General features: G+C 28.7%; 1 protein-coding gene across 6 annotated transcripts in view; it reads right to left on the bottom strand.

The window, feature by feature from the left end:
* Positions 1-428: 428 nt before the first annotated feature.
* LOC123293967 overlaps positions 429-25,566 on the bottom strand; it is a 226,858-nt gene continuing 201,720 nt past the window's right edge. For 3 of the 6 annotated variants that reach the window (XM_044874980.1, XM_044874981.1, XM_044874982.1), the window contains 8 exons: positions 24,554-24,733; positions 22,852-23,327; positions 12,598-12,791; positions 11,759-12,317; positions 10,891-11,040; positions 6,057-7,079; positions 3,559-4,832; positions 429-2,862 (listed from right to left, as the gene is read on the bottom strand). In XM_044874980.1, coding sequence (XP_044730915.1) covers positions 1,705-2,862; positions 3,559-4,832; positions 6,057-7,079; positions 10,891-11,040; positions 11,759-12,317; positions 12,598-12,791; positions 22,852-23,327; positions 24,554-24,733 — 5,014 coding nt within the window. In that variant the 3' untranslated portion in view covers positions 429-1,704. Of the gene's footprint in view, positions 2,863-3,558; positions 4,833-6,056; positions 7,080-10,890; positions 11,041-11,758; positions 12,318-12,597; positions 12,792-15,437; positions 15,586-22,851; positions 23,328-24,553; positions 24,734-25,566 lie in introns of those variants that run through there. The other 3 variants (XM_044874984.1, XM_044874983.1, XM_044874985.1) reach the window with 3 other exon arrangements.

Here is a 25,566-nt window from a genome sequence, read left to right as displayed (position 1 = left end):
TTCGTATGCTTTCGAGATTTTTTCAAAAAAGTGATTTTGGGGGTAGTTTTTAATGTTTTTCTACCCCCTTAATAGAATTCAATATTTTATAACTATGTATACTTAAAATTTATGCCAAAACGAATTTATATTTAAAAATGCAGCTTTTCGTTTTGATGGTTGTTTAAATATTCATTTTATTGGACTAATATATTAAGGTTTTTTATATAGACCTTTTCATCGAAAGTGATTACCTTTCGTTCCGGACAGTTTGTTTAGAAACTAATATGATAAAATGAATAATAAATATATTGTATCTTTGTCCAACTTATTACTGTCTGCCGAAACAATAATGAATCGTAATTGAAATGAAAAGGTCTATTAAAAAAAAAAAAATTTTAAAAAGTATGATGCATCTATTTTTTTTCTTTAAATACAATAATTATAAATTTGTTTACATAATTCAAACGATAAACATGATTATCTATCAAAAAAACATTAAATATTCGCCATTATTTTTATTATCATTTTTTTGTGGGGGATATAAAATTCTTTTCTACATGCTAAAAACCTTTGGTCCCGGTTTATAATATTTAATATAAGGATATTATTTCATAATCCCTAATATTTTATTTAAGGGTTATACATATATTATATATAACAATTTCCCTTTCTTTATAATACGTATATATTTAAGTAGTGTCTAAGACCAGACTTTATAAACGAAGTATAATAATTTAAAAAGTAATACACTGAGAAGATTAAATTATGAAGTTTCTAATTCTTTTTGTCTCCCAGCATATTCAAAATTATTTTCATTTTTATCAGTGACTTGAAATAAATATCGAGGCTATTAAAATTATTTTGATATACAGACTTCAAGCTAAAATTTTTGAGCTTTATATATTTTAACGCATGCAGTCATTTAGGAATCTGAACATCTAAATTTGAATTAAATATAAAAACCTCAATTATTTGTACCTAAAGGTATGTTCGCATGCATAAATTCTTCTTGATTGAAAATTTCCGCTATGAACACATTGTCTCGATCCAGTCTTTGGGCGTAAAATTAAAATTGATTTATAAAAAATATTTGAAATGTATATTGAAATTTTCAATCCATTAAAACAGCGGTTTGTTCGAGTAATAGAATCCTCACTTTGCATGAAAGAAATACCGAGATCGAAAAAGGGCGCTTTCAAGATGAGTACAAGCCATCGCTCTTTTACTCAGCTAAAAATTTCTAGATTAATATACCCAAAACCAAAACATATTTAATACACCCATTTCTAAAGATTTTTTCAGATTAAATTTTTGATCATGGGAATCGATTATTGACAACTTATTCCGAATTGAAATATTTAAAGAATAATAAATTATCTCATGCGAATTAACCTTCAGGCGTTGTAATAATACCATTTTTAAAAATACAATATTTACAAAAATAATTTAAATAAGTTGTTTTTTCTTTTTACAATATTAAATTACAAATGACTAAAATCAAAATTGAGCTTTTAGGTGTTCGAAACACCATTTAAAATAGTCTTTACATTCATTGGCTTAATTGATTTTCAAAATAAACTGCCATTTTTTTCTCGTTCCGAGGATATAAAATTGAAAAGGCAAAATTGTTTGAGAATTGGAAAAGTAAAACATTTCAAGTAATTGTGATTCGAATATCTTTACCGAATAGAACCAGAAAATGGCATCCCAAAACCGTTTTTATTAATATCTGACTGGTTTTAAGGAATCCTTCCCAAAATTTTTAATTGCATTTAGTAATTGATCACGCGGATCTTCTTGTGGAGTAATTTTGGTAACTTTTTTTGTTACAGCTGTTACTTTTGGCATAGGAGGTGGTGGAATTGGATTTTTAAAATTTTGATTGACACCATTTACTGTTACTGTAAATTTTGGTTCTGAATCCGATCGAGACATATTGACAGGAATACAATTCGTTGTGTATTTTTCTGGTTGAGTTTGTGGTTTTTGTTTATTATTTAAATCAGCACCATTTGTTGTAACTGTTGGCGTTAAACTTCGAAAACCCTTAACAACTGGCATTAAATTACTATTCCGATTTAATAAAAAGCTATTACTGCTTCGACTAAAATTAAAAGTGTTGGATGGTTCGTTAACACTAAACTTATTAATGTTTCTTAACACATTATTTGAGATTTCGGTTCGATTAGTATCTCCTTTATTTTCTAAACTATTCGGTTCAGAATGTCGATAAACAGGTTTTACATTTCTACCTAACGTTTGCGATCTTAATTCAATATTATTTTCAAAATTATCACGACTTTTCGATACTTCATCTTCTGTAGGGTATAATTTAAGTTCTTGATTAACTGATTCTGTACTTCGATGAAAACTTGGTCGATTTAATGTTTGCGAACGAATGTCAGTACTTTTATTTTCTAAATTATCGCGAAATGTTTTCTTTAGCTCAACAGCTCGTACAATTGGCACTCGTGATAAGTCTTGATATGTGTCGAAAGCAATTGAATGTGGCCGGGGTAAGGTTTTTGAAATTGGTTCAGGGCGTTTAAATCCAACGGCAGTTGTATGATTTATAAATCGTGCTGTTGATGTTTTGGATTCTAAGCTTGCTTGATCGTTTTCACTCGGTCGTTTTTCAAATGTTGATATATTGATGCCACCAATTTTGTAATCGTTATCAGACTTCAAGGATACTTGGCTTTTGGGACGTTCAGACCATGTGCCTAAATTCACTGCTGGTGGACTGTATTGATATGGTTTTCGAATAACTTCAGGTACATTCACTTTTTTGGGAGTTTCTTTTATTATTTCGACTGGCTTTTCTTCTTCAGGACTATTTGGTTGTGAATTTTGAATTTTTGGTAAAATTGTTCTCATTACCTGAAATAAAAATTTATAAAACATCATAGTACAAATAAGATTGTCATTCTGATAATATGTGCGATGGCTTGGTTTTTCTACAATATATTCCCAGTAATAGATTTTGAACTTGCAACTTTAGAGACGGTTAAGAATCACTTGGAAATGAGAGACTCACTTCTATTAGCGATAAAATTATCAAATGATACTATCGAGCAAATTACATTGATGAGCAAGTAAAAGTAGGTGCAGAATCGAAATGATAGGAACTTAGTGTAAACGATCCTACGGGTTAAACTGAGCAAATCAGCAACTACTCTATAGGGAATGCAATGAGAAAAAAGGAACATCGACTGCTTTGGTATTACTCAGCCGTGGGTATCGAATTAAGACTCTTAAAGATATTCCGATTATGTCACATTGAAAATCAAGACTCTGGGAATATGTCAGAGCAAAACTGCAAATATTTAATGACAAGCTAATGGATACACAAGGTATCGCAATGGGCTAAAACTTCGACTGGGTATCAACATAGCTTAAAAACGTGGGGACCAATCCTAGTAGTAAGCTATTGACATTCATTAAAATTGGTTTACTTTGACTGTGGTAGCCGACTGGCTGTCGTGCAATTGTTGCCGCAGCAAGAAATTTTTTTGTAATATATGGATTCAGCATGTATTTTGAAGCATTACTGATTTATAGAAAAAGAGAACTTACCTGTAAACTTTGTAAATCAGAAATATCCCATTGACTGGATGTTTTTCGTGGTGGCGAAGATGACGTCACACCATTTAAGTCTATTGTATTACTCCCACCATTAAAAAGTTTATATTTATTTAAAGAAACGTGTGATTTTGAACGTTTTACGGGATTTAATGATTCAGCTATGCCATTATTTGACTCAGAAATAGAAAATGAATCCGCTCTTTGTATACCATTACTACTCCTCTCATACAAATTTTCAATTGATTTTGATGGTTTTTCAATTGATTTCTTTTTAATATCAACTACAATTGGTTTCTTAAAATCATTATTATTTTGTAATGAATTCATTATGTTCATATCCCGTTCCGAGATTCCTGAAGATCGTTTAATAATTGGTGCTGAATCTACTACATCTACAATAGGTGATTTCTTTTCTGCCATTTTTGTGTCAACATTACTTCTTACACTATCGTCTTCAAAAATATTGATAACACGTTTTGGTTGATCATAAGTCGTTAATTTAAAATTTGGTAAAGTACTAATATCAGTTTGTGTAGTTATCTCTTGCTGTTTCACTTTTGATTGTTTTGGAATTTTTGGAACATTGTGTAAGACTTCTTCTAATTCGTTACGAAGTTTTTCCTTAGGATTATTCACAGGTGGTTCTAATTTAAGACTAGCTAATTGTTTATCCAAAACTTGTGATTTTCGTTGTTCCAGTGTTTCCACTGAAAAATGTTTGATATCAGAAAATTCTTGTGGCGGTGTCGCAATTTCTGCATATTCTGGTAATATTTTCTCACTTTCTGTTACGATTGTAGTGGTTTCACTACGCTGTTCCTGGGAACAACTGGATGAATCAGTTGTAGATTTCTCATCTAATAATTTTGGCGATGGTAATCCATTTAAAGTGATTGTATCGTAATTAGTGACTTCTGTGAAATTTGTTGGACTTGTATCACGAAATGCCGTTGGAGGCGAGGGTAATTGATATTGCCATTCCGCATCATCTGAATTAAATTCATCCGATTTTATTTCTACAGAATTTGTTTCTTCTGGTTCTGATGATGTGTTTATTGATAATGGTTCAGTGAATTGGGGTGGTAATTCCACTGGATGGATTGCAATCACAGCAGTTGGTTCTTTACGTTCGATTTTTGTAGTCGTTTCATTTAATACTTTTGACATTTCTTTTGGTTTTTTATCCAAAGTTGAAGTTACCGATGAAGACATTGAAGTTGGGCTTAAACAGGGTGCAGGTGATAATTGTTGCGAAGATATTGATTCTACAAAATAAATTTTTTAATATTAAACTAAATGCATAATTTTAGTTAGTGTAGGAAACAACATGCAACTTCCATAATGAAAAGTTATCGTTACCAGCTGTAATCGATGTATGCGTGCAACAAATTTATTAATTTTTGTATTTAAAATTTTGGTACGGCGGAGCGGAAAGTTTTTTTTAATAAAATGAATTGTTAGGAGTTATTACACACACTTTAAGTATATATTCAAATTACGCTGGCAGGCGAAATCACTCGTCAGTACGTGTACGAACCAAACTTAGCTGAAAATATGTATTGTACTACAGTTTTTTACATTTGTATCAATCGTGTTTTACTAGTTATAAAAGTAGTGAAAAACAATTAAAATTGAAAGTATTTCTGCCCAGAAAATTTGTGGTACACAAAACACTAGAATATAATAAGTATTGCAAACTTAGTTCTATCCATCCATTGGGGGTAAATGTTTCGTATAAGGTTGTATCTTTACCAACATAGATCACTAACGTTGACTTAAGTAATATGTCTGAAAACATTTCTTTTTTAACATTTTATAGACACCAATGATTTACAGGTTGTTTCTAAATCACTTGGTCATACACAAATTATGAATTCCTTATAAAAACTCAAGATCAAAAACCTTTGACGCTATTCAACTCAATGCATCGTTAACAATAAAGGCTTAGATAATTATCGTTTTTAATTTTGAGAGTGTCTCGATTACTAATATAATAATTTAATGATTTGGTTAATTTTTTGCCAGTTTTTCCGTCACTAACATTACGGTACCGTACTCGATCAAACAAACATTTTAGTATGGTTGATCGAGTAATTAAAGTTTTTTCCCTCCATTCCCAGTTACATATCTTATGCTTTGCACACTCATAAAAAAATTACGCAGATTAAAGTTACTTATATGGTCTTCAAACTCTGGAAATATCTCATCATGAAATTTGCACCTTGTTTCCTTGAACATTACGAAAATTAGCAATGTAACTCTGCAATGGCTGGTTCTAATTATAGTGTTTAATTTTTTGTACTACAGTGCTAGAAGAAACTTTGGAAAAAAGAAAGAAAATTGTGTGAATTCTTACAATAATAGCAATGTAACTACCTCACCCAACCAGCCGAAAGGTTAGTAAAAAAAAAGGAAAATAACAAAAAAAAAAAAAAAAAAACAATCACAAAAAGCAAAAAATAAGAAAAAAATTAATAGAAAACACATGCCTGTATCACTAAAATTTCCCCCGATTACCCATGCAATTGAGTTAGTATCCTCGGATGCAAGTGATAAACCATCCAAATTCTCATAATTATTCCATTTTTTAATACTATTTGGTTCACTGTCCATACTTCGTAATGATAATGAAGAAAATTTATCTGTTTTTTCTATACAATTATCGATTGTAGGAAGACTATCAGTATTTTTTAATAATTTCGAATTTTCCATTTTCTTTAATTGTTTATTTACAAATTCCTCAATGTTATTTGGATCAAAGGAATCGTCTTCATCATCATCATGAAACGATGGAGACAAATTTTCCTCAAATGGGTGAGGTGATTTTTGAATAACTTGGGTAATATCATGATTAATTTCATTATTGGTTTTATGAGTATCTCGATAATTCAATGGAATTAAATTTTCCTCTACTGATCTGACAGAGTTTTGAACTTGGCAGACGTTATTACTTTCAGTTTGGTTTTCTTCGATGACACTATTCAGAGCATTTTTTGGTGGAGCTAAATTCTCATCTAATATATTTAGACAACAATATTTAGCTTCCTTCATGTTTTTACTTTGAATTTCTTCGCTTATTTTATGAACATCATGTACATTTGATGGAGTCAAATTTTCCTCCATTGAAATGGAAGATTTTTTATTTTCTTCCATCTTACTATTTTCAGTTTGTTTTTCTTCGTTGATATTTTTATAACCATCATGATGGTTTAATGGAGCTAAATTTTCTTCTTCCATTAAAGTGGAAGATTTTTGAATTTCTTCGATATGGATATCACTTTGCGTTTGATTTTCTTCGGTGAATCTTTGGGTATCACTATGCTTTGATTGAGTAATTTTTTCCTCGGTTGAATTTGGAATTTTTTTGAAATGATTATCATTTTGAATTTCATCGGTGATACTTTTATTATCATCATCGATTTTGAAAATTTTACGCGGCTTCGGTTTTGGTATTGATGGAACTTCGTCCTGACTATCAATACTAATTCGCCTTGGAATGGGGACAGGTTTATCTAGCATGCAAAAAATTTCAAATAATGTGCTGTTTAGGGAAAAATTATGAAGCTTAAAATTATCGAAATGCGCATGCATATAAAAAAATAACAAGCAATGAAATTTTAGAAATAGGAAAAACTCACAAATACGGAAAAAGAATAATACTTCGAAGGTTTAATTATTTCAGAGAATTTTTTATACACCTAAAACAATTGAATACTCGAATACTAGACGGAAATACATCAAAATTTTTTAGTGCAGATCAAATACAAAGTTAAGTTTTTCAAAAACGTAGGTAATGGAAATGTTTTGAGCAAAATAAAAAAAATTCAAAAATTAATTTACAGTGCATGCAATCAAATTGTTATTTTCGATAAATAAGGAAAAATATTCTCAAAAATGATATTTAAAACTTTTTTTTATCTGAAGAAAATTTAAATATTTTGATCTGATCAAAGAAAAATGCTTATTCCTTAGAGGGAACTAGTGAACACGATATTTCAAAAATTGTAAAGACAAGATATACAGGATATACAATAATTCACGTCGTATTCATGTCGAAAAGATCTAAGTAATTTATCAATTCGATATCATGTAGGTACGATAAAAGGTTTCGTTACTAATTGCTTTAAATTTTGAAATTTTCTCGATTAAGTGATACAAGGAAGATTGAAATTTTTTCTAATAGACAGCGTTGTGGGAAATTTAAATAATTAAAATATGTAACTTAGAGAACAAATTCAGGTGGTAAGTTGTACAAATTTATTCTTAAACTTTTTAAATTAAAACTGCGTATAATTTTTTACACATGTGAACGCAAAGAGACGTTCTGTTAGGATATTGAATTTTTTTGCTGGTTTTCGATTTCGGTTTCGTAATAGTTAGGTAATTTGCAATATATTTACTTCGAATTTATTATTAACAACAAACAGTAATTAAATACATACAGCGATTAGATATAATTGTTGATATATTCTACTGATAAGAAAAAGTATTTTACTTCTATATCAGTGGCGTATTTTAACTTGTAATAATAGACAAAGGCTATGCAAAAAATAACACTATCAAATATTTAAATTTTTAGAGATTAAAAATTTACAAATTAATTGACAAATTCGTCAAACTCTCATAATAAACGGAATTTGTAATATTATTTTTTTATACTAAGGGTAGGTATCTAAGCTATAAATGCTTTGTGTTACAAAAACCATTTTTGTAATTAATGACCAATTTTTAAACAGAAACTATGGTACCTTTTTCGTTTAACGTTGAGATTTCACGATGAAAGCTGTAGATTTATTCAATTATTACTTGTTTATAGATCCAAAGAGTCAGGCGTAGTTTTTTCACAATGAAGATCTTTTTAATCCCCGAAGCAAAAAGAGGGTGTTATAAATTCAACCGTTATGTCTGTTTGTCTGTCTGTGGCATCAATTGGCTCCCAAACGAATAAAACGATTTTGAATTTTTTTTCTTTGAAAGGTAATTTAATCGAGAGTGTTCTTAGCTATGTTTCAAGAAAATCAGTTCAGTTTCGAAAGAGTTACAAGGAAAAAACTGCATTTGACTGGGGTTTTTTAAATTTTGTAAATTCCACTGGTTAGTTTGTTATATAATGCATATTGGCCTGGTACTTTACTGAACTTTTCCCGCAAAATTGCAATAGTATTTTGTTTTTGTTTAAAATTGGTCAGAAATTGACAAAATATATTTTATTTTCCAAAAAAAAAAACGATTGATCAGTATTTCGTGAGTTTTTCGTTTACAACGACCGAAATGAATTTCGAACGAACCTCCTATCAAAAAATTAGTATCCAGGAGGACAAAATACATGTCAAAAACTTGATCCATCGATTGAAAAGGTCTTTGCGACTGTATTAATACCTAGGCAGAATTTTTAAAACGTGTATATAGAAGTCACGTGTGATTGTTTCATACAAAATTTTTTTAATATATTTATGTGTTGTAAATGAAGGCCGTGACATGACTTATTATTTTCATTAAATATTTCAAAAATTTTGTAAATATAACTTTTATGAAATGTTTAGGTATATGGAATGAGAATTATTTTTATACCATGTATATATGAAATATACATAGTATATTAAGTTTAGTCCAAAGTTTGTAACTCCTAAAAATATTGATGCTATGAAAAAACCACCTAATTAGTCCATTTCCGGTTGTCTGTCCGTCTGTCTGTCAACACGATAACTCAAAAACGAAAAGAGATAACAAAATGAAATTTTTATAGCGTACTCAGGACGTAAAAAGTGAGGTCGAGTTCGTAAATGACCAACAATTGGGTCTTGACCATCTTGTAAATCGTTAGAGATAGAACAAAAGTTTAAATGTAAAAAATGTCCCTTATAAAAAAATAAACAACTTTGGTTTGAAACATTTTTTTGTAAACATCACTGTTTACCCACGAGGGCGCTTATTAGGTGCAAATTTTATTGTATTCATTAATATGGGAATATCAGTGTGTGTGTTTAGCTATTTAAAAGTGAATATCTTTTTTTATTTACGTGACGTCAAAAAACAAACGATTGCTTCATCAACACAGTCTATACATGGTATTTCAATAATTAACTCGATTGTTTGTTTTCACTTGTTTCTTTTTGTTTTTTATGATAAAATATACGAGTAATTAAAAATGAAACTATAATTAAAAAAAAAACAAAATAATTTAAATAACTTTTTTGTATTTTTTAATTAATTATTTAATGATTTTTACATAATTTTGCGGTGTGGGTAATTTAATACCGTATTTTACGCACATACACATATGGTTCTAAACCTATACCGATATTTCAATCCATGTGCAATGAAAAGCAATGAAATTTATTCAAGAGTAATGCAAAATATAAAATAATATCAGAAAAATTTCAAAACGTAAATTTCTCCGTGAAAGAGACAAAATCTTTGATTTTTTTTTTTTGGTAAAAACTTTTACAAAATTTGGTATCTTATACCCGACGATTTTCAAAACCCTAATAACTTAATAACTTTCAAACAAAATACGCGCGTTATTTGTCGCTCACAATAGCTACGGTTGTTGTCCTCCTTGAGCATATTAGCTATTCTATTTAGTATCGCTGTGGCTACAGTGACTTTTGTACGTCTCACGTCTATCACGTAACGTTTATACATACAGTTTAGTTTTAAAAATTTTTGTCGCTTATATGCTTATTTTATAATAAATAAATGTTTAATTTTCATAAATTATGTATATAACTATCTATTTTCCTATTATAGAAAACTACTATTGACATAAGATTGATTCAGAGTACCGTAATGTATATGGGTAAAATATGACCCTGCCACAACGGTTCTGTTTGGTCGCCATTAAGACACTGGGTTAATGAAATGTCATATTGGATAGAATGGTAGGGACGGTTCAACGAAGGTTCAAAGATTTTGGCCATACGTTTTATACAAATTCTCCAATTCGGGTATCAGTAATCTTACTTATTTGCGCTAAGAATTCATTCCATGATTCATTCGATTCCTCGCGACAAATAAATAAATCGGGAGGTGGTGGAACAAAAATACTTAATTTCTGTTTGGGTTCATTATTTTTTTGTGAAATTAAAATATCGTGATCGAATTTTTCGAGATCCTTAGGTTTATTAAAATCTATATACAAGTTAGAATTTTTTTTCAATATTGATTTCTTTGGAACATGTTTATGTTTCGAATATTTTTCCTCATTTTTCCCAATTAATGATGATAATTTTGGTGATTGTATTACAGGATTTTCATCAGGAATTTTATATGGTAATGGTACAAAATTTTTAAATGATTCTGGAGAATTTAAATCTACCTTACCTGTAATATTTGTGATGGCTGTGGTAGTAGCAGGTGATGATTCTACTGCCTTAGCGCTAACAACTACAGAGGAAGTAGGGGTTGATAAATTTGTTACTGAAACTGATGATTTTATCGGGGGTGGTGGTGGAGCTCGTTTTTTCTTTTGACCTGCAAATGAAATTAACAAACATATATAATAACTGAAATAATCAATTATTTTTATACCCTCTTCAGTCATAAATTTACGGAGAAGGTATAGGAGTTTTTATTTTCGGAAAGGAATTTTTTTTTGAATTTCTGACACTTAATTCAATTAAAACTATTTTTGAATTAGTTTAATTTTTCCCGCTCTTTCAATTACATCTATTAACCGCAATGTGTGGCGTATATGTGTTGTAGTCAACTAGCTTAATTAGCCGTTTAGTTGACTGCCTAAAATGATATTCAGCCGTAGCGTAGCGTCTAATAAAACATTCAATGAACTGGCTGTCTGATGCTTAGTCCATTTATACAATATGGTGACCATTTGACAAAAAAGATGAAATATCCTACATTAGAAATTATTTATTTTCGTAATTTGAAGTATAACATATTGTTATTTGGTAATCATGAGATCAAATAGTGCAACTTAATAAAAAATTACACATTTAATTAATTAAAATATTATTTGTTAATGCAAGTTAAATCCCCATTGAGAGGAGGGAGTTAATTTTAACAACTGCCTAGGGCCTACAAATTTCTAAACCCGGGTATGTGCATAACGGAATTTGTTTGGGTTCTCTTAACAAAAATTTCAAGCGAAAAACAAAAAATATTTTTCGCTGCTACTTATTATACCAAGCATAGTTATAAACTTCCTACTGGAATTTAAAAAATAACAACTTACCCGTTAAACTTAAATTTGACGTTGATTTTGAATGATTTCCCATTGTGGTCATATTATTTTTATTTTTCTCTTCAAAATGTGTTGGTAATGTTCCCCCACCATAATTAATACTACTTGTACTTGATGTTAATGCTTTATTTTTTCGTGGTAAAGTTTGTACATTGAATGTATCACTCAATATTGATGCCTCATGATATCCAGAACTATCACTGCTATTCCTTGAATGGCATATAGTTAATGGCGTCGTATTATTTTCTTCGATTATTTTCTCTGTACATTCATTTACTGTTGTAATTTGTGTTGTAGCAGATTTTTCTATATTTTCAGCGTTATTGTTCACAACAGTTGTTGTGGTCGTAGGTGGTTTTGGAGCTGGCCGTCGTTTTCGTAATGGTGGTTTTGGTTTACTGAATTCCTTTTCATTTTCGTGTTTATTTTCGATAATTTTTGGTGTGGTATGTTGAATTGCTGGTGGTGTAATTGAACGAGATTGTGATGAATCACTACGTGTTGGTGATATTGACCTAGTATCACTTGATACTGATCCAGAACCCATCCCCTACAAAGATAACAATAAAGCGTTTTTTTAATAGGTACTAATTTCTTTGATTACTTATTTCCAGTTAAGAAAATTTTAAAAATATTTTATGGGCTACAGTTATTTATTTTTTGCTAGAATAACTGTATTTATAGTTTAGGAATTGACTGTCTAGAAGAAGATATGGTAATTTCTCTTAAAAATATGCCGATATTCGAATAGAAGTTGTAACCAAATGAAATATTTAACCGATTACCTTCTCTTATTACGTTTCTGGTCTACGAATTGATATAAAACTTACACTTTTGCCTCGTTTGAAAATTAAATTAAAAACTCCGCCACCATTTCGTGCTTGTTGCCGCCGACGTTCTTCTTCTCGTTGCAATGTTGCCATATCTGATGCAGAAACTGCTTTTCCCTTTTTAACCACTGTTACCTCTGTGATTTGATAATCCGATAATGTTAATTTAGGATCCAAAACTTCATGAAAATTTACTGCAAATAAAAAAAAAGGAAATATTAATTTTATATGAATTCATCTTTTAAGAAATTAATTTCTGAAATATAGTTTTCTACCTTTTTACTTCAAAAAACTATGACAATAGATTTACATGGATGTTACTTAATTAAGATTGGAAACGAAAAAATATGTGGCTCAAGACGAAAAGTAAGAATTAAATTTTTCGATATCTGGAGTAATTTTCAAAATATCGGAAATTAAAAATTTTGTTTAATCATTTAGCTTTCGATATTTCGAAACCCAAGGCAGATATCGAAAAATTTTATTCTTATTTTTCGTCTACATTCATGATGTAATAACAAAATTCATCATCAAACTTGCAGAAAATAAGGTACAAATAATTTCAACCCTAAATCTAAAATTACCTTGGTGCTCGTACTACCTTAATAAAAATTTTGCTACTCAATAAACTATAATATAATCAATTATTGTATTATCAATTTATTTTGTGAGGTAATTACTAAATGAATGTAAGCAGGAAATTGATTTTGAGGAAATGTATATCCGTATTACTTTTGACAGCGATCAATGATTTAATACTTTGGTCAAAGATGATTATTTTACGTTTTGCAAAAAAATTTTGAACTTGATAATTTTAAATCGTTTGAAGTAAAAGTAGATAAATTATTGGAGGAGGCTAGTAACGTTTTTTGGAGGGATTCTAACAACAATCCTGATATCGAATCCTGATACCATGAAAAAATTTGAAAATGAAATTAAAATTGATTATAAAACGAAGGGGTTATAAAATTTTAAAATTGGGAAAAAAATTTGGTACATTAATTGTCTTAATTATGCATTATGATTACCTGTATTATTACATCGACAATAATAAAAGTTTATAATATATAAAATTCAAGATTTTAGAATTTTGCATAATGTTATGCGTAGGTAGTAGATAAAATTAAGGTATGCAGTCATGCGTAATGCAATTTTAGTGTTGACTAATATAATATTTTATTATAGTTGATTGTGAAAATTTTATTTATTTTTTAACACTAAATAAAGTTAAAATTGTAGGTAATAATTAACTGACTAAATTTCTTATTAACAAAAATACAGTTTTTTGTGTTTTACAGCGAATTGATCACGATTTCGCAACTTTATCCTTTGTACAAAAATAATTCTCTTAAATTTTTTCATAAAATTAATGTGTACCATTTATTAGGGTTCCGTAGCCAAATGTTCCGAAGTCAAACACAGTACCAAAGAAAATAAAATTGTTTAATCTTAGAGGCTTGAGTATATTTTAAGGTATATATACACTCCCGGAAAGAATTAAATAAAGAAAAGTTAAATATGAACAAGTTTTTTAAAAGCTCGCAATTCAGTTAATTTTGAGCTATTGAACTTTGCGAATTTTTTTATCAATTTTAATTTTTTTTGATCTTTAACTAATGGGGAAATTTCAAATTATAATACTACGATGGTTTTGGTTTTTTACAGGCCCGTGCGTAGGAATCATTCAAGAGGGGACAAGGAACTGTTACTATATTTTTTTCAGATACAAAAAAAAACTTTTCCAAAACTCGCGCATCAATCTCTACATCGCAATGTATGTTTAGCGAGGTATGCTTATGAAAATGGTAGTCGATCTTCAGATACTTTCGATCAAAGATATGTTTTGAGACGATGTAAAGTTGAAAAGGGGTGTTCATTGGTCGCTGTTTTCCCAGTCAAAACTGTCAGATCGCGAAGCATTTGATAGACATTCGGAAACGCATCTTTATTACAAATATCGAGTGCGGCAATGCGCTTTCGCCAAAGTCGAACTTCATCAACCCGTATGCCATAGGTATCATCGTACAAAATTGATGAGTATGTTGCCCATGAGTTTTCATCAAAATGTTTCATTTTGTTGGGAAAGAGACTAGCAGAATTTGGTAAAAGATTGCAATTATTCAAAAATCGATCTGAAAAAGCTTAACTAATTTCTAGGAAGATGAAAAAAAACATCGACGTCCTAGTTCACCCCCTGTATCAATTTAAAGAGAGAGTTTCCTTTTATCTAAATTAAAAAAGTTCTAAAGTTTTTTACTGAATCTTATTCTTCAATAAAAATTTTGAAATTGATCCAAATTTTTTTAAATTTCTTTGAGGAGAGTATTTTATTTTTAAAAGTCCATATTATATTTATCAGAATCAAACAAATGGATGGGATATGGTGAAACTACAACGATTTGATTTTCCGTTTTTCGATTTTTTTGTGCATAGGGTAAAATTACGAAATCTTGGCAGTCTTCTTTTGAAATGCGAAAACAAAAGATACCTTTAGTCTTTGGAGAGTGTCAAGCTCTTTTGATTTTATGGTTTTTATATGACAAATAATACTTAATCTATTTTTAAGCCATCACATTCTTCGTCATATCCCAAAAAGTAAATTTTTTTGATTTATTTTATTTTAATAGAATGTTTTTCAGCTAATAAGTATACATTTCAAGACTATCTGTAAAAATATAACATTATCTTGCAGAAAATTTGATTCCCTAAATTTCCATGTATGAGATTTTTTTTTCATTTGAATTTATTCCACATTTTAAGCTAGATATTTTTCCAGAATTTTTTTGCATGTATTTTATGACTAAAAACTAAAATAAGAAAAAGGTACAAAAGTCACGTACGATTGAAATTCTTAGAAATAAATCAGTATCACATTTTAGATAAAAGTCTAAGCTCCAAGTACTTTGTCGTATTTAAATAAATAAATAAATGTTTCCTTGAGACTTCTTGAACTGAACACTATTTACACAATTTAAAAAAAACTATATAATTTAAAATCGTATCTTCTATATTAATTTTAATAACATTTGCACAAGAGATACACATTAAACGATTTAAAATAAAAAAATAACTCAAAAAATAATAAAATAGTCGTTGATACAGTAATAACAGTGAAGTCACAACACTGGTAATGATATCATTTGCCTGACTTAAACATTTCCACACACATATGTACAATTCATACATTTGTTCTAATTATTCTGATAAATACTTATTGAAAAATAACAATTGTATTATTTATAAAATTTGATAACGTTTTTAAAAATTTTAGTTATTAATTTACCTTTTTGTATTCATAATAAATAATATATAATAATATATTGGATGGTCATTTTAATGATATTTTATTAAGAGACAATCAGTTTTTTAAATGTTTGTATATAATTTTTCGGTTTGACAAAAATAATTGCAAATCCGAAAAGTAAAATGATTATTCAATTAAAAATCATTTTTCTAATACATATTAGGTAATGTAAATTTTACTGCTGTAATGAGTCATGTATAGATTAAGATATATAGATAGTACATACTAAAATTTTTATGAGTGTACAGCTAAAATATTAACTGGGATAAGGAATGTAAATCATAGGACGTATGGTTTTTTTTTAAATAATTCTTTCGTTCCACAAGGGAGTAAGTAATTACATTGGTCCCGAACTTATGACAACTACGCACTTTTTGAACTAAATAAAATATGTTATAAAATACCTAAATAGTAGATATTAAAATTTAATTTTAACAAATGATTTTTAAATAAATAAAAGTGGTCCAATATGATATAAAAATCACATGACGCGAAACATGATGTGCTTGGTCTGCCGTTATTGTGCATATTATTATTACTTATATAATAAATACAACCATGGCTATTATTAGTAATAATTTTGAATGGAATATGACACATACGTGTGCATTATTAAATATATTTTTTCCAAAAATTATTAAAAATTTTTAAAAATAATAAAATATAGTAACTCTTCAATGGACTGGAAAGTCATGAAAATATCCAATTGAAATGAAATGAAATGTAAAATTAATGTTTTTTTTAAACTATCATAAATTTTAAATTGTTCAGTAAATCGTTTTAAAAGTTTCACAGTAGTTTTTGCATTAACTGATGCGCATTCTCCTAAATTTTCAATCTGTTATAGCAATTTGGTATATCTTCCATAAAATGGTGCTGAGAAATGTGTGAGAATAATTGAACTTTTTTATTTATAAAATTGAGTACACAGTTCGAGCTAATTCTCGTGTACTACATCGTCTTTTGGAAAAATAATTTAAATCAATCTAGTTAGCAAATAGTCATATAACACGTAAACATTTAAGGTATTGGACCTAATCTATGTGGACGAGTCATAAAAATGGGAAGCTTTACAATTTGGTTAATAAAAAAGTCTAATAATATCTCATAATAAATTTTTGTTATAATTTTGAGCGTTTCTTAATGGTAAACCCACTATATCAAAAAAAAAAAAAAAATATTACTCGATGAACGAATACAAAATAAAATTTATTCAGATTTACACAAAAAATTATTCTATTTAGATTTGACAATTATTATTTTTTTTTTAAAATTTATCAGTTAATGTTTGATAAAAAAATTAAAATAATTATCAATTAATATCAATAAATAGTGAGGAAAATTGGTATATTATCTTAAAAATATTTGCACGTAGAACAAATACACACCAACAATAGATCAGGCGATGTTAACAAAAAACAATTGAATAGCATTCAATTCAAATTCTACATCTTTTTTATTGACAAATTTTTCTCAAAAATGCATAGTTTTGGGTAAATAGCAAAAAAAACTTCGGGAAAACGTGGAAAATTCTGTCGAAACCACTCTCTTCCGTTTTTACGCATATGAAAATTTTTGCTCTACAAGTCAAAGGCTACACCTTAGCGATATTTTGAGTGAGAGAGATAATTTTAATGCTGAATGAGAAATTTTATGCGTTTGTATAAGTGTTATACAACGCAGGTGGTATACGAAATAACTCGAAATATTTGTAGCTGTTAAAAGCAAGAGGAAAATTTATATAAGCAGATCGTCACCAAATTAGCAAACGCATACAATATTTATAAGAGTTATTACGATTAGCTAATTCATACTGATGATGTCTACATGGTAATCGAAATACATATTTATATATGTAATACAAAATTGATCTAGATAATAGGGAAAATCGAAATTAAAAATTAAAGAACGTTATTTTGTTAATTAATATGGCGGTGGCTTAATTCAAATTTTTCGTATTCAATCTCCGTTTGATTTCATTAAGTTCATAAAAAAAATTCTTCGAACGAAAGTTTTTGTTACTTAATAAAGAATTAACATTACAATATAAATTTGTCTCTATCTTTTACCAGTTACGAACAAAATCTATTTCGTAGCTCCCTTGCGTTATGTAACAACTACAATCCATTTTAGTAAACAAAAGCCATTACATATTTTGTTGTTGTTAAAATCTCCCAAGCTAACAATTGCAATGAATAAAGGTATTGAATTATGATCATTCTGATTTACTGATAATATTTTTATTATAATAAATATTTTATCGTTGACTAATTCTAAATGTTCTATTTACTTGAGTTTAATTTGTTTAAATAAAATATACCTAATTGATTTCCATTTAATAATGGTCTTTAGGCTATTCTGTGGAAATATTCATCAGATTGGCATTTATTGTGGCTAAATTAGCAGAGAGAAAAATAAAATTTTGATTTTAACAAAAAATGTGGCTGGAGTATGCAATAGCAGTCGTTTTATGAGAATTTGAAATGAGAATTAAAAAAAAATCTATTAGCAGTCTCAAAAGTCAGACTTCCCTCAAATCTATATATACCATTATATATTAGGCACGCGGCGCACGTCCAATTTCACCCCCGAACCTTCGAAACTTTGGCAACCGCACAAAACCAAATCAATTAGATAACATATGTTGTAAGATTCATTTCTACAAAATTGATACAGTTTTGACCATTTGGAACCCCCCGAAAAATTGGAAAAACGTTCCAAAATTACGTTTTTTAGTTCTCCGGAATCTTATTTTCTAAAGCACTCTTTGGAGGTGCGCCGAAGGGCACTCATTTTCCATGCATAGAACTGAAAAAACGTAATTTTGAGGGAGTTTTCCCGATATTTTGGGGGGTTCCGAATGATGAAAGCTGTGTCAATTTTGTTGGAAGGTGTCTTACAACATCTATTATCAATTTTAATTGATTTTGTGCGGTTAGAAAGTTACTCATTTTCTAAAGCACTTTTGGGTGGGAGTGCAGACAAGCGGTTCTGATCATTTCAAGTTGTATATCAAAGTACACTGTGAGCCGGAAAGATTTAAATTTGCAATTTTTTTACTGCATATACCATATTTATTATATTACTAATACGATCTTCAACGTAAAATGGTGGAAGGTACGGGAAGAATACTATTAAAATTTTCAGGACTATATAAAGACAAAAGAAAAGTAAAACCGTAGATTTCAGATGAAGGAAAAAATAAAAATGGATTTTTTTCTCAATTGGCCTTGGCATTTTAAAAGTACCTTTTTTAAAGTTATAATTAAATTACAAATAGAAAAGTGATTTGGTCCGAAGTGTTACAACGACAATTTTGACGATAATTAAAACCTATTCAGCTGATTGGATGTAACTTGGTAATAGACAATTGGAGAATAGCGCGAAAAACTATTCCTTTGTAGCCTGGTGAAAAAAAAATAACGAGTTTTATTCGACCATCTCGTTGTTGATATATTCTTAGTATTCTTATTAGTTCTGCTAAAGAATTAAAAACTTTTTTTGGGCAAATTTAAATTAATTTAGATTATTATTTTTTTTCTTACTTTCACGGTAATTTTTACGCCTCTAGTGTATAATTCTAGTGGCATAGCCTGTAGCTGTGCACGGCGCTGACGATAATTATCTAACATTCTAAAATCACTAAGATTTGATATTTTAATCACTCAATTATCTAAGTTTGTTGTACCAGTTTTAATAAATTTAATAAATATTTTAATATATAAAATTTTTTTCAGTTAAAACCAAAAAATAAATATAATTATTGTTTTAAATTTCGCCAATCAAATATTTATAATGACTAACTTTCCATTTTTATTTAAAAAAGAAATAGATTACTTTTTATTCAATTTTATAGTAACAATAATTATTATACTAATTCATCATAAATAATTTTCTTGAATGTAAAATTTCCGGTGTCCTACCACTTAAATAAAAACTGGATATAAGACTTGCAAATGAAAAAGTTGCAAATGTTAATTAACAAAGGTTAGTTTAAAAGAGTTAAGGATGTACGAGCGCCAAGGCAATTTTTAATAAAAAGCTTGTTTTTTTTATATGAAGTTGGACTAAGTCTAAATCAATTCTGAAAATTTTAGGAGGTGGTGGTTGTCAGATTATTTAATTGAATAAATGACTTCAAAAGTAGGCATATTTAACATTGGTCTAATGGTTAAACGGTAGATGGATGATATGTTTTCATAGATTTTTCCAAAATTAGTCGATGGTCTTAAAAAAAACTATTTAAATTTAAATTAAAACCTTAATAAATTATTGAAAAAAAAACCCGTTGTGCCCGTCTAATTAAGGATGCAAGAGCACGGTAGTGAGGACACAAATTTTCAATTTTGATGGTGAATTATGTTATAACTTGACAATATAAGACGAATCTATTTTGCTTATTCTCAAAATCATTTAACAAAAAATGAGCTGCACCAATTAAAAAAAAATAAAAATAAAATCATGAGAACTGCTCGAAAACAGAAATTTTCTTACGAGAAGTTAAAAAAAACGCACATACCTCTCTAAGGTAATTTTTCTCTATATATTTAAGATGGAAAAGAAATATTATGTAAGTGCCTAGGAAATAAAATCAGTAACGTTAATTTTTCAACAGGCTATTAGTTTCGTAGTAATAATAATTATACATATATTGTAATATTTTTATTAATTAAATTGCTCACAGTAAGTAAACACAGGTAACACGTGAAGACCTTGGAACAAATTTTAAGTCAAATTGCCTTACTTATATGTAATTTTTATTTACTCCATACAAAAAACAAACTATGTCGTTTTAACTATAAATAATTATCATATTTTTGTATGTGATAATTAAATAAATTCGTTTAAAAAAATAAAAAAACAATAAAAAAAAAGTCACCAAAGGCGAATTATGCTGCGTTTCCATTTTAAGGTATTTCGATACGTGTAAAAACAAGTGTAAAGTATACGTGTAAAAAATGAAAATGATACCAGAAATTTAAAATTTTATTTGTCAACTAATCACCTTTTTTACAGCTTTTGTGAAAAATTTACGCCGATTTTCTTTACGGTTGAGAAATTACCTATCAAATTTTTACTAAATGAAATAAATTATTCATCGATATTTAAGATCTAATCTTTAAGAAATATTGCGTTTATTATGTAGCGTCATTTACGAAAATATTTTTTGAAGATGTACCATTAAGGGTGCAAAAAAGGGGATGAAATTTTGTATATACAGACCGTATGCAAATAATTTTCTAGACATTAAACAACGTCTGCAATGATGTCAGTGCTACTAAGGTTTATTTAACTACATATAATTTTAATATTTTTACAAGAGAATTGTAATTATTGTTCTCAGAAGCACTATGTTGGCAATAACGTTGTCTCTGTCCTTAAAAGTTAATGAGTGTTGGTTTTCTTGGGAAGGAAGGACAAAAATAAAGTGTATTTTATTTTTAAATTTTTTATTTGCCGACGTTTCGCCCTCAATTGGGTCTTTTTCAAGGCTCTACAACAAAAACAGTCAATAAATTACCGTTTAATAATTACATTAATTAATAAAATTAAAATCGTAAAAAACAATTTTTTTTTAAATGTGAAAACATAGTTTTTAGAATCTTACCTAAAAAGATTGTTTACACTTTGGTCAAAACATAAAATAAATAAAGAGGAACACATAAAACATGAGTTTAAAATATTGTAATTTATTAATTAAAAAGTTAAAATTAACTAGCACTTCCATTAAAAGTCTTTTTGTAAGTAATAATTATCTGTCAAACTAGTTGGTACAGATAGATAATAGATGATAGATATACTATTATCCATAGACTTACTATGTAGTGATCCATTCATTGCTCCAATATGTGGTCGTACTTAATAAGTTCTTATTATTTATGCGGTATGCACTCCTGTATACTCATTCAAGAGGTTTAGATAAATTGAGCTAAGATTGTTCGTGTCCGTTCTATACAGTGAAATACAGTGAATTTTAGAACAGACACGAACAATCTTATACAGGAGTGCATACCGCATAAATAATAAGAACTTAGTACGATCACTTCTTGGTGCAATGAATGTATCACTGTTTTGTTGTAGAGCCTTGAAAAAAGCCCAATTGAGGTCGAAACATCGACAAATAAAAAATTTAAAAATAAAATACACTTTATTTGTGTCCTTCCTTCCCAAGAAAACCAACACTTAGGTTGGAAACGTTTCTTCATAAATGGAAAATCGTTTTACAAAATATCTTAAACAATGTTTTAATATCTGTATTTAAAGTTATAAACTGGTCAACAACGCCGAGAATAAATTATTGAAGATAGAAACTTTTTTGTAACACAAGTTCGATATAATAGTGTAGACGCTCTTATGAAAAATAAATTCTTATGAAAACTCAGAGGTGGGTGATGCTCCAGTATTTTTAGACTATGCTGATTTTACAAGAATATGCTAGTAAGTTCCAGAAAGTTCTTCACTTTCAAAGAGATTCAAAACGTTCGTTAGCTTTCTAAAAGTTAAAGATAGTGATTTTTTTCATGTCAATTGAGCTGTGATTTTTACAAGCTTTTATTTAACTTCTAAGGTTTCTAAGGTATAAAATTTCTAAGGTTTGTAAAAAATAGTTATGACATGTATATGACCAAAATATATTTGGTGATATACATGTGATATATAAAAGTATGGCGCCTTTTTTACATTTGCTCAGTGCAAATTTTGTAACGCAGAGTATATGTATGCATGTATATATGTTTGTCCGGATGGGATCTTGCAACTCAATTTTGGATAACAATGCACGCTAAGGAAAGGACCAGGCGTCCTGATTTCCCTATCGCTTCCTCCATATTTACTAAAAATATGTTTGTCCAGGTGGATTCTTGCTCAGTTTTGAAGCAGAAAGAAGGAGAATATAACTTTCTTACTAAAATAATAGTGTTAAATGAATTATTCTAAAAAAAGGAACTCACCTGGATGTCGAAATTCATACTTTTTCTCGTCCAAATTCTTTTCGGTACACACTTTTTTCATAATATTTTCTAATGTAACAAATTGACTAACACGTGCCACATACAGTTGATTCCGTGGTAAATGTACTTGTAAACGAAATGTACTCTCGAATGGTAATTGATCTGTGGTTCGCGTTAACGTTCCACGATTACCAATTCCAGCTGATGTTAACACATTTGATGCTGTACTATTATTTAATTTATTGTTTATATTATTTATATTATTATTATTATTTATTGAATATTTTGAGGGTGATTTTGGTATAATTTTTATTAATTTTGTATCGAGTGCACCGATTGGTGTATTTGGTTTGTATGGTAATATGATTGCATCACCAGATTGATGCGATGAATAACCGATTGCTTGAATTATGTGTGCCGATGGTTGTAAACGGTGTGCAGTTGTTACTTGAACCAATAGATCCATCATTGGTGTACTAAAAATTAAGAAAAAACAAAGTATAAGTATACAAATTTTTCTTTTACAATGGTTTTATAGAAGCATAAAATTTGAATTTCTTAAGGCCTCGCTCTTGGAGGCAACTTTTTGTCGCGAACTAGTTTGCAATCAGTCGGTGCGTTTAATTATTTCATTTAGATTGGCAAATTGATAGTAAAAATCTGGTTGTACCATGTGGACAGGCTCTTATGATCTTATGATCAAGAAAAAGTCTTTTTGTAATAGAGAACTTGCATATTTAAAAAATTTTCTAAAAATTATTATGAAAAATTAAAAAAAGGTTTTTCTAAACTATGAATTCAAACACCAGTCACGTCATCACATCGTTTTTAGCAAGGCCACCGCACGGACAAATGATAAAATAGCATGCAGAATGATAAATGGTTTGTTTCTAATGTTGCTTTCAATATATTATAAGGTAATTTTCCATAGAAATAAGTTAAAAAATGTGAATTTAGCGTGATTCTGATTAGGTCACTGTCGAAACGGGTGTAAATACGTCACTACGGTTTTTTTAATTAATAAAAAATGGAATTGTTAGCAAAAAAATGTATAACTTAATAGCCAGCACACAAATCATTAGGTTGACACCTGAAAAACAGGATGTCTGGCGTTAATCCAAAAATGACAATTTTTGGGAGCCTGTTGTGCTATATGATTTTTGCGGGACTTTATTATGACTAAAATAATAAAAAAAACGGGTGCTTACAAATTCTTCGCCTGCCAATGAATGAGATTATTAGGCTAAGTGTAATTGGGACAGGAATTTGCAAAAGAAAATTTATGTTGAGCAGTTGTCGGATCGTAGTTGATTTTTTTATTTTAGCAGACGTAAATTGTAAATTGATGATTTTTAATTTAGATTACTGGGATAACGAATGGGTCATTAATTATGTTAATATAATTAGCTCAGGTTGGTTATAGCTAACTAGCTTTATTATATTTCCTATTCATACTATTGAAATCGAATTTTGTGTAGATATATTTTGTAGGCTGGTGAATTTATATTTTATCATCATTTGCATACCATCTAGTATAAATCATAATTTCCCGCAATAATATAACATTAAACAAAAAATTAGAAAGATATATGTCTATTCCCTTATCTACAAAGAATTATTTTTATATTTTTTTAGGATAATTTCTTGGAAGACCGTTCCTACAGAATTGCTTTTTAAACAAAATTCACTATTTCATAATTACCTTCGGTTAACTGATATTTTGATTGGTGATTGCCCGGCATTTGGTAAATGCACTGTAAGATCCATTGCACCCGCCAGCATATCCGGCGGCGTGTCTTCAGTGATTTGCATCATTGCCCTATTACCACCTCCAGCATGTATTGATGACTTTGGTTCCAAATTAGAACCCAATTTACGTGATCTGTAACAAAAATATAAATCTTATAAAAACCTTAACTTTTTTGATTAATTGTAAATTAATTTACTAAAACTTTGGACTTAGTTAGTTTTTTTATGACGGTCAACTTTCTAAATTGGCTATTAAATAAACTCGAAGAGCTAACCCCAATCTGATGTCAGAACATGATGAGCACCTTCAAACTCTACAATTTTTGTTTAAGTTATTTTTTGATTGGTTAACTACAAAACAAGCTGATAGATTAAAATGACCCACCCTGTATAAACAATTTGAAACAACTGAAAAGAAAAATTCCACGCAAATTTTTTTTATTGATGTTATATGTTTAAGAATTCGTCATTATTTCCGAAAGCGTATGAATCAGGACGAATATGTTTGCGAAATTTGAAAGCATAACATTTTTTCAACATTTGTCGCCATGTCTAGAATCAAATTTACATGAAGGTACCCACAAATATTTTGACCTTTCGATCTAATTGCTGCCCACAAAGCCCAGAAAATTAAAATGGACATTATATCACCAGGCATATTTTTGTTTAAAATTGCATTATTATAAATAATAAATTTTATTATATTATATTTTCTATTGATTCGAGGAGTTTAATAAAATTACCACCTCATGAATAACAAACATCATTGTTTGGAATATTCTCGGTATACTTATAACGTGCAATTTTTACATAAAAACATCGTTTCTAGATTAAATTCCAAACAATTTATAATATTGTCTTCACACATGATAAAAAAAAAGTAAATAACATAACTAAGTAAAAATCTTTTTTTTTTTTATATTAAATTTATTGTTTTATATAAAAATTCTAATTAAACAGTGACAC

The sequence above is a fragment of the Chrysoperla carnea genome, chromosome 2 (genome assembly GCF_905475395.1).
Source record: "Chrysoperla carnea chromosome 2, inChrCarn1.1, whole genome shotgun sequence".
Classification (NCBI taxonomy): domain Eukaryota; kingdom Metazoa; phylum Arthropoda; class Insecta; order Neuroptera; family Chrysopidae; genus Chrysoperla; species Chrysoperla carnea.
This window is presented reverse-complemented; position numbering and strand designations above follow the sequence as displayed.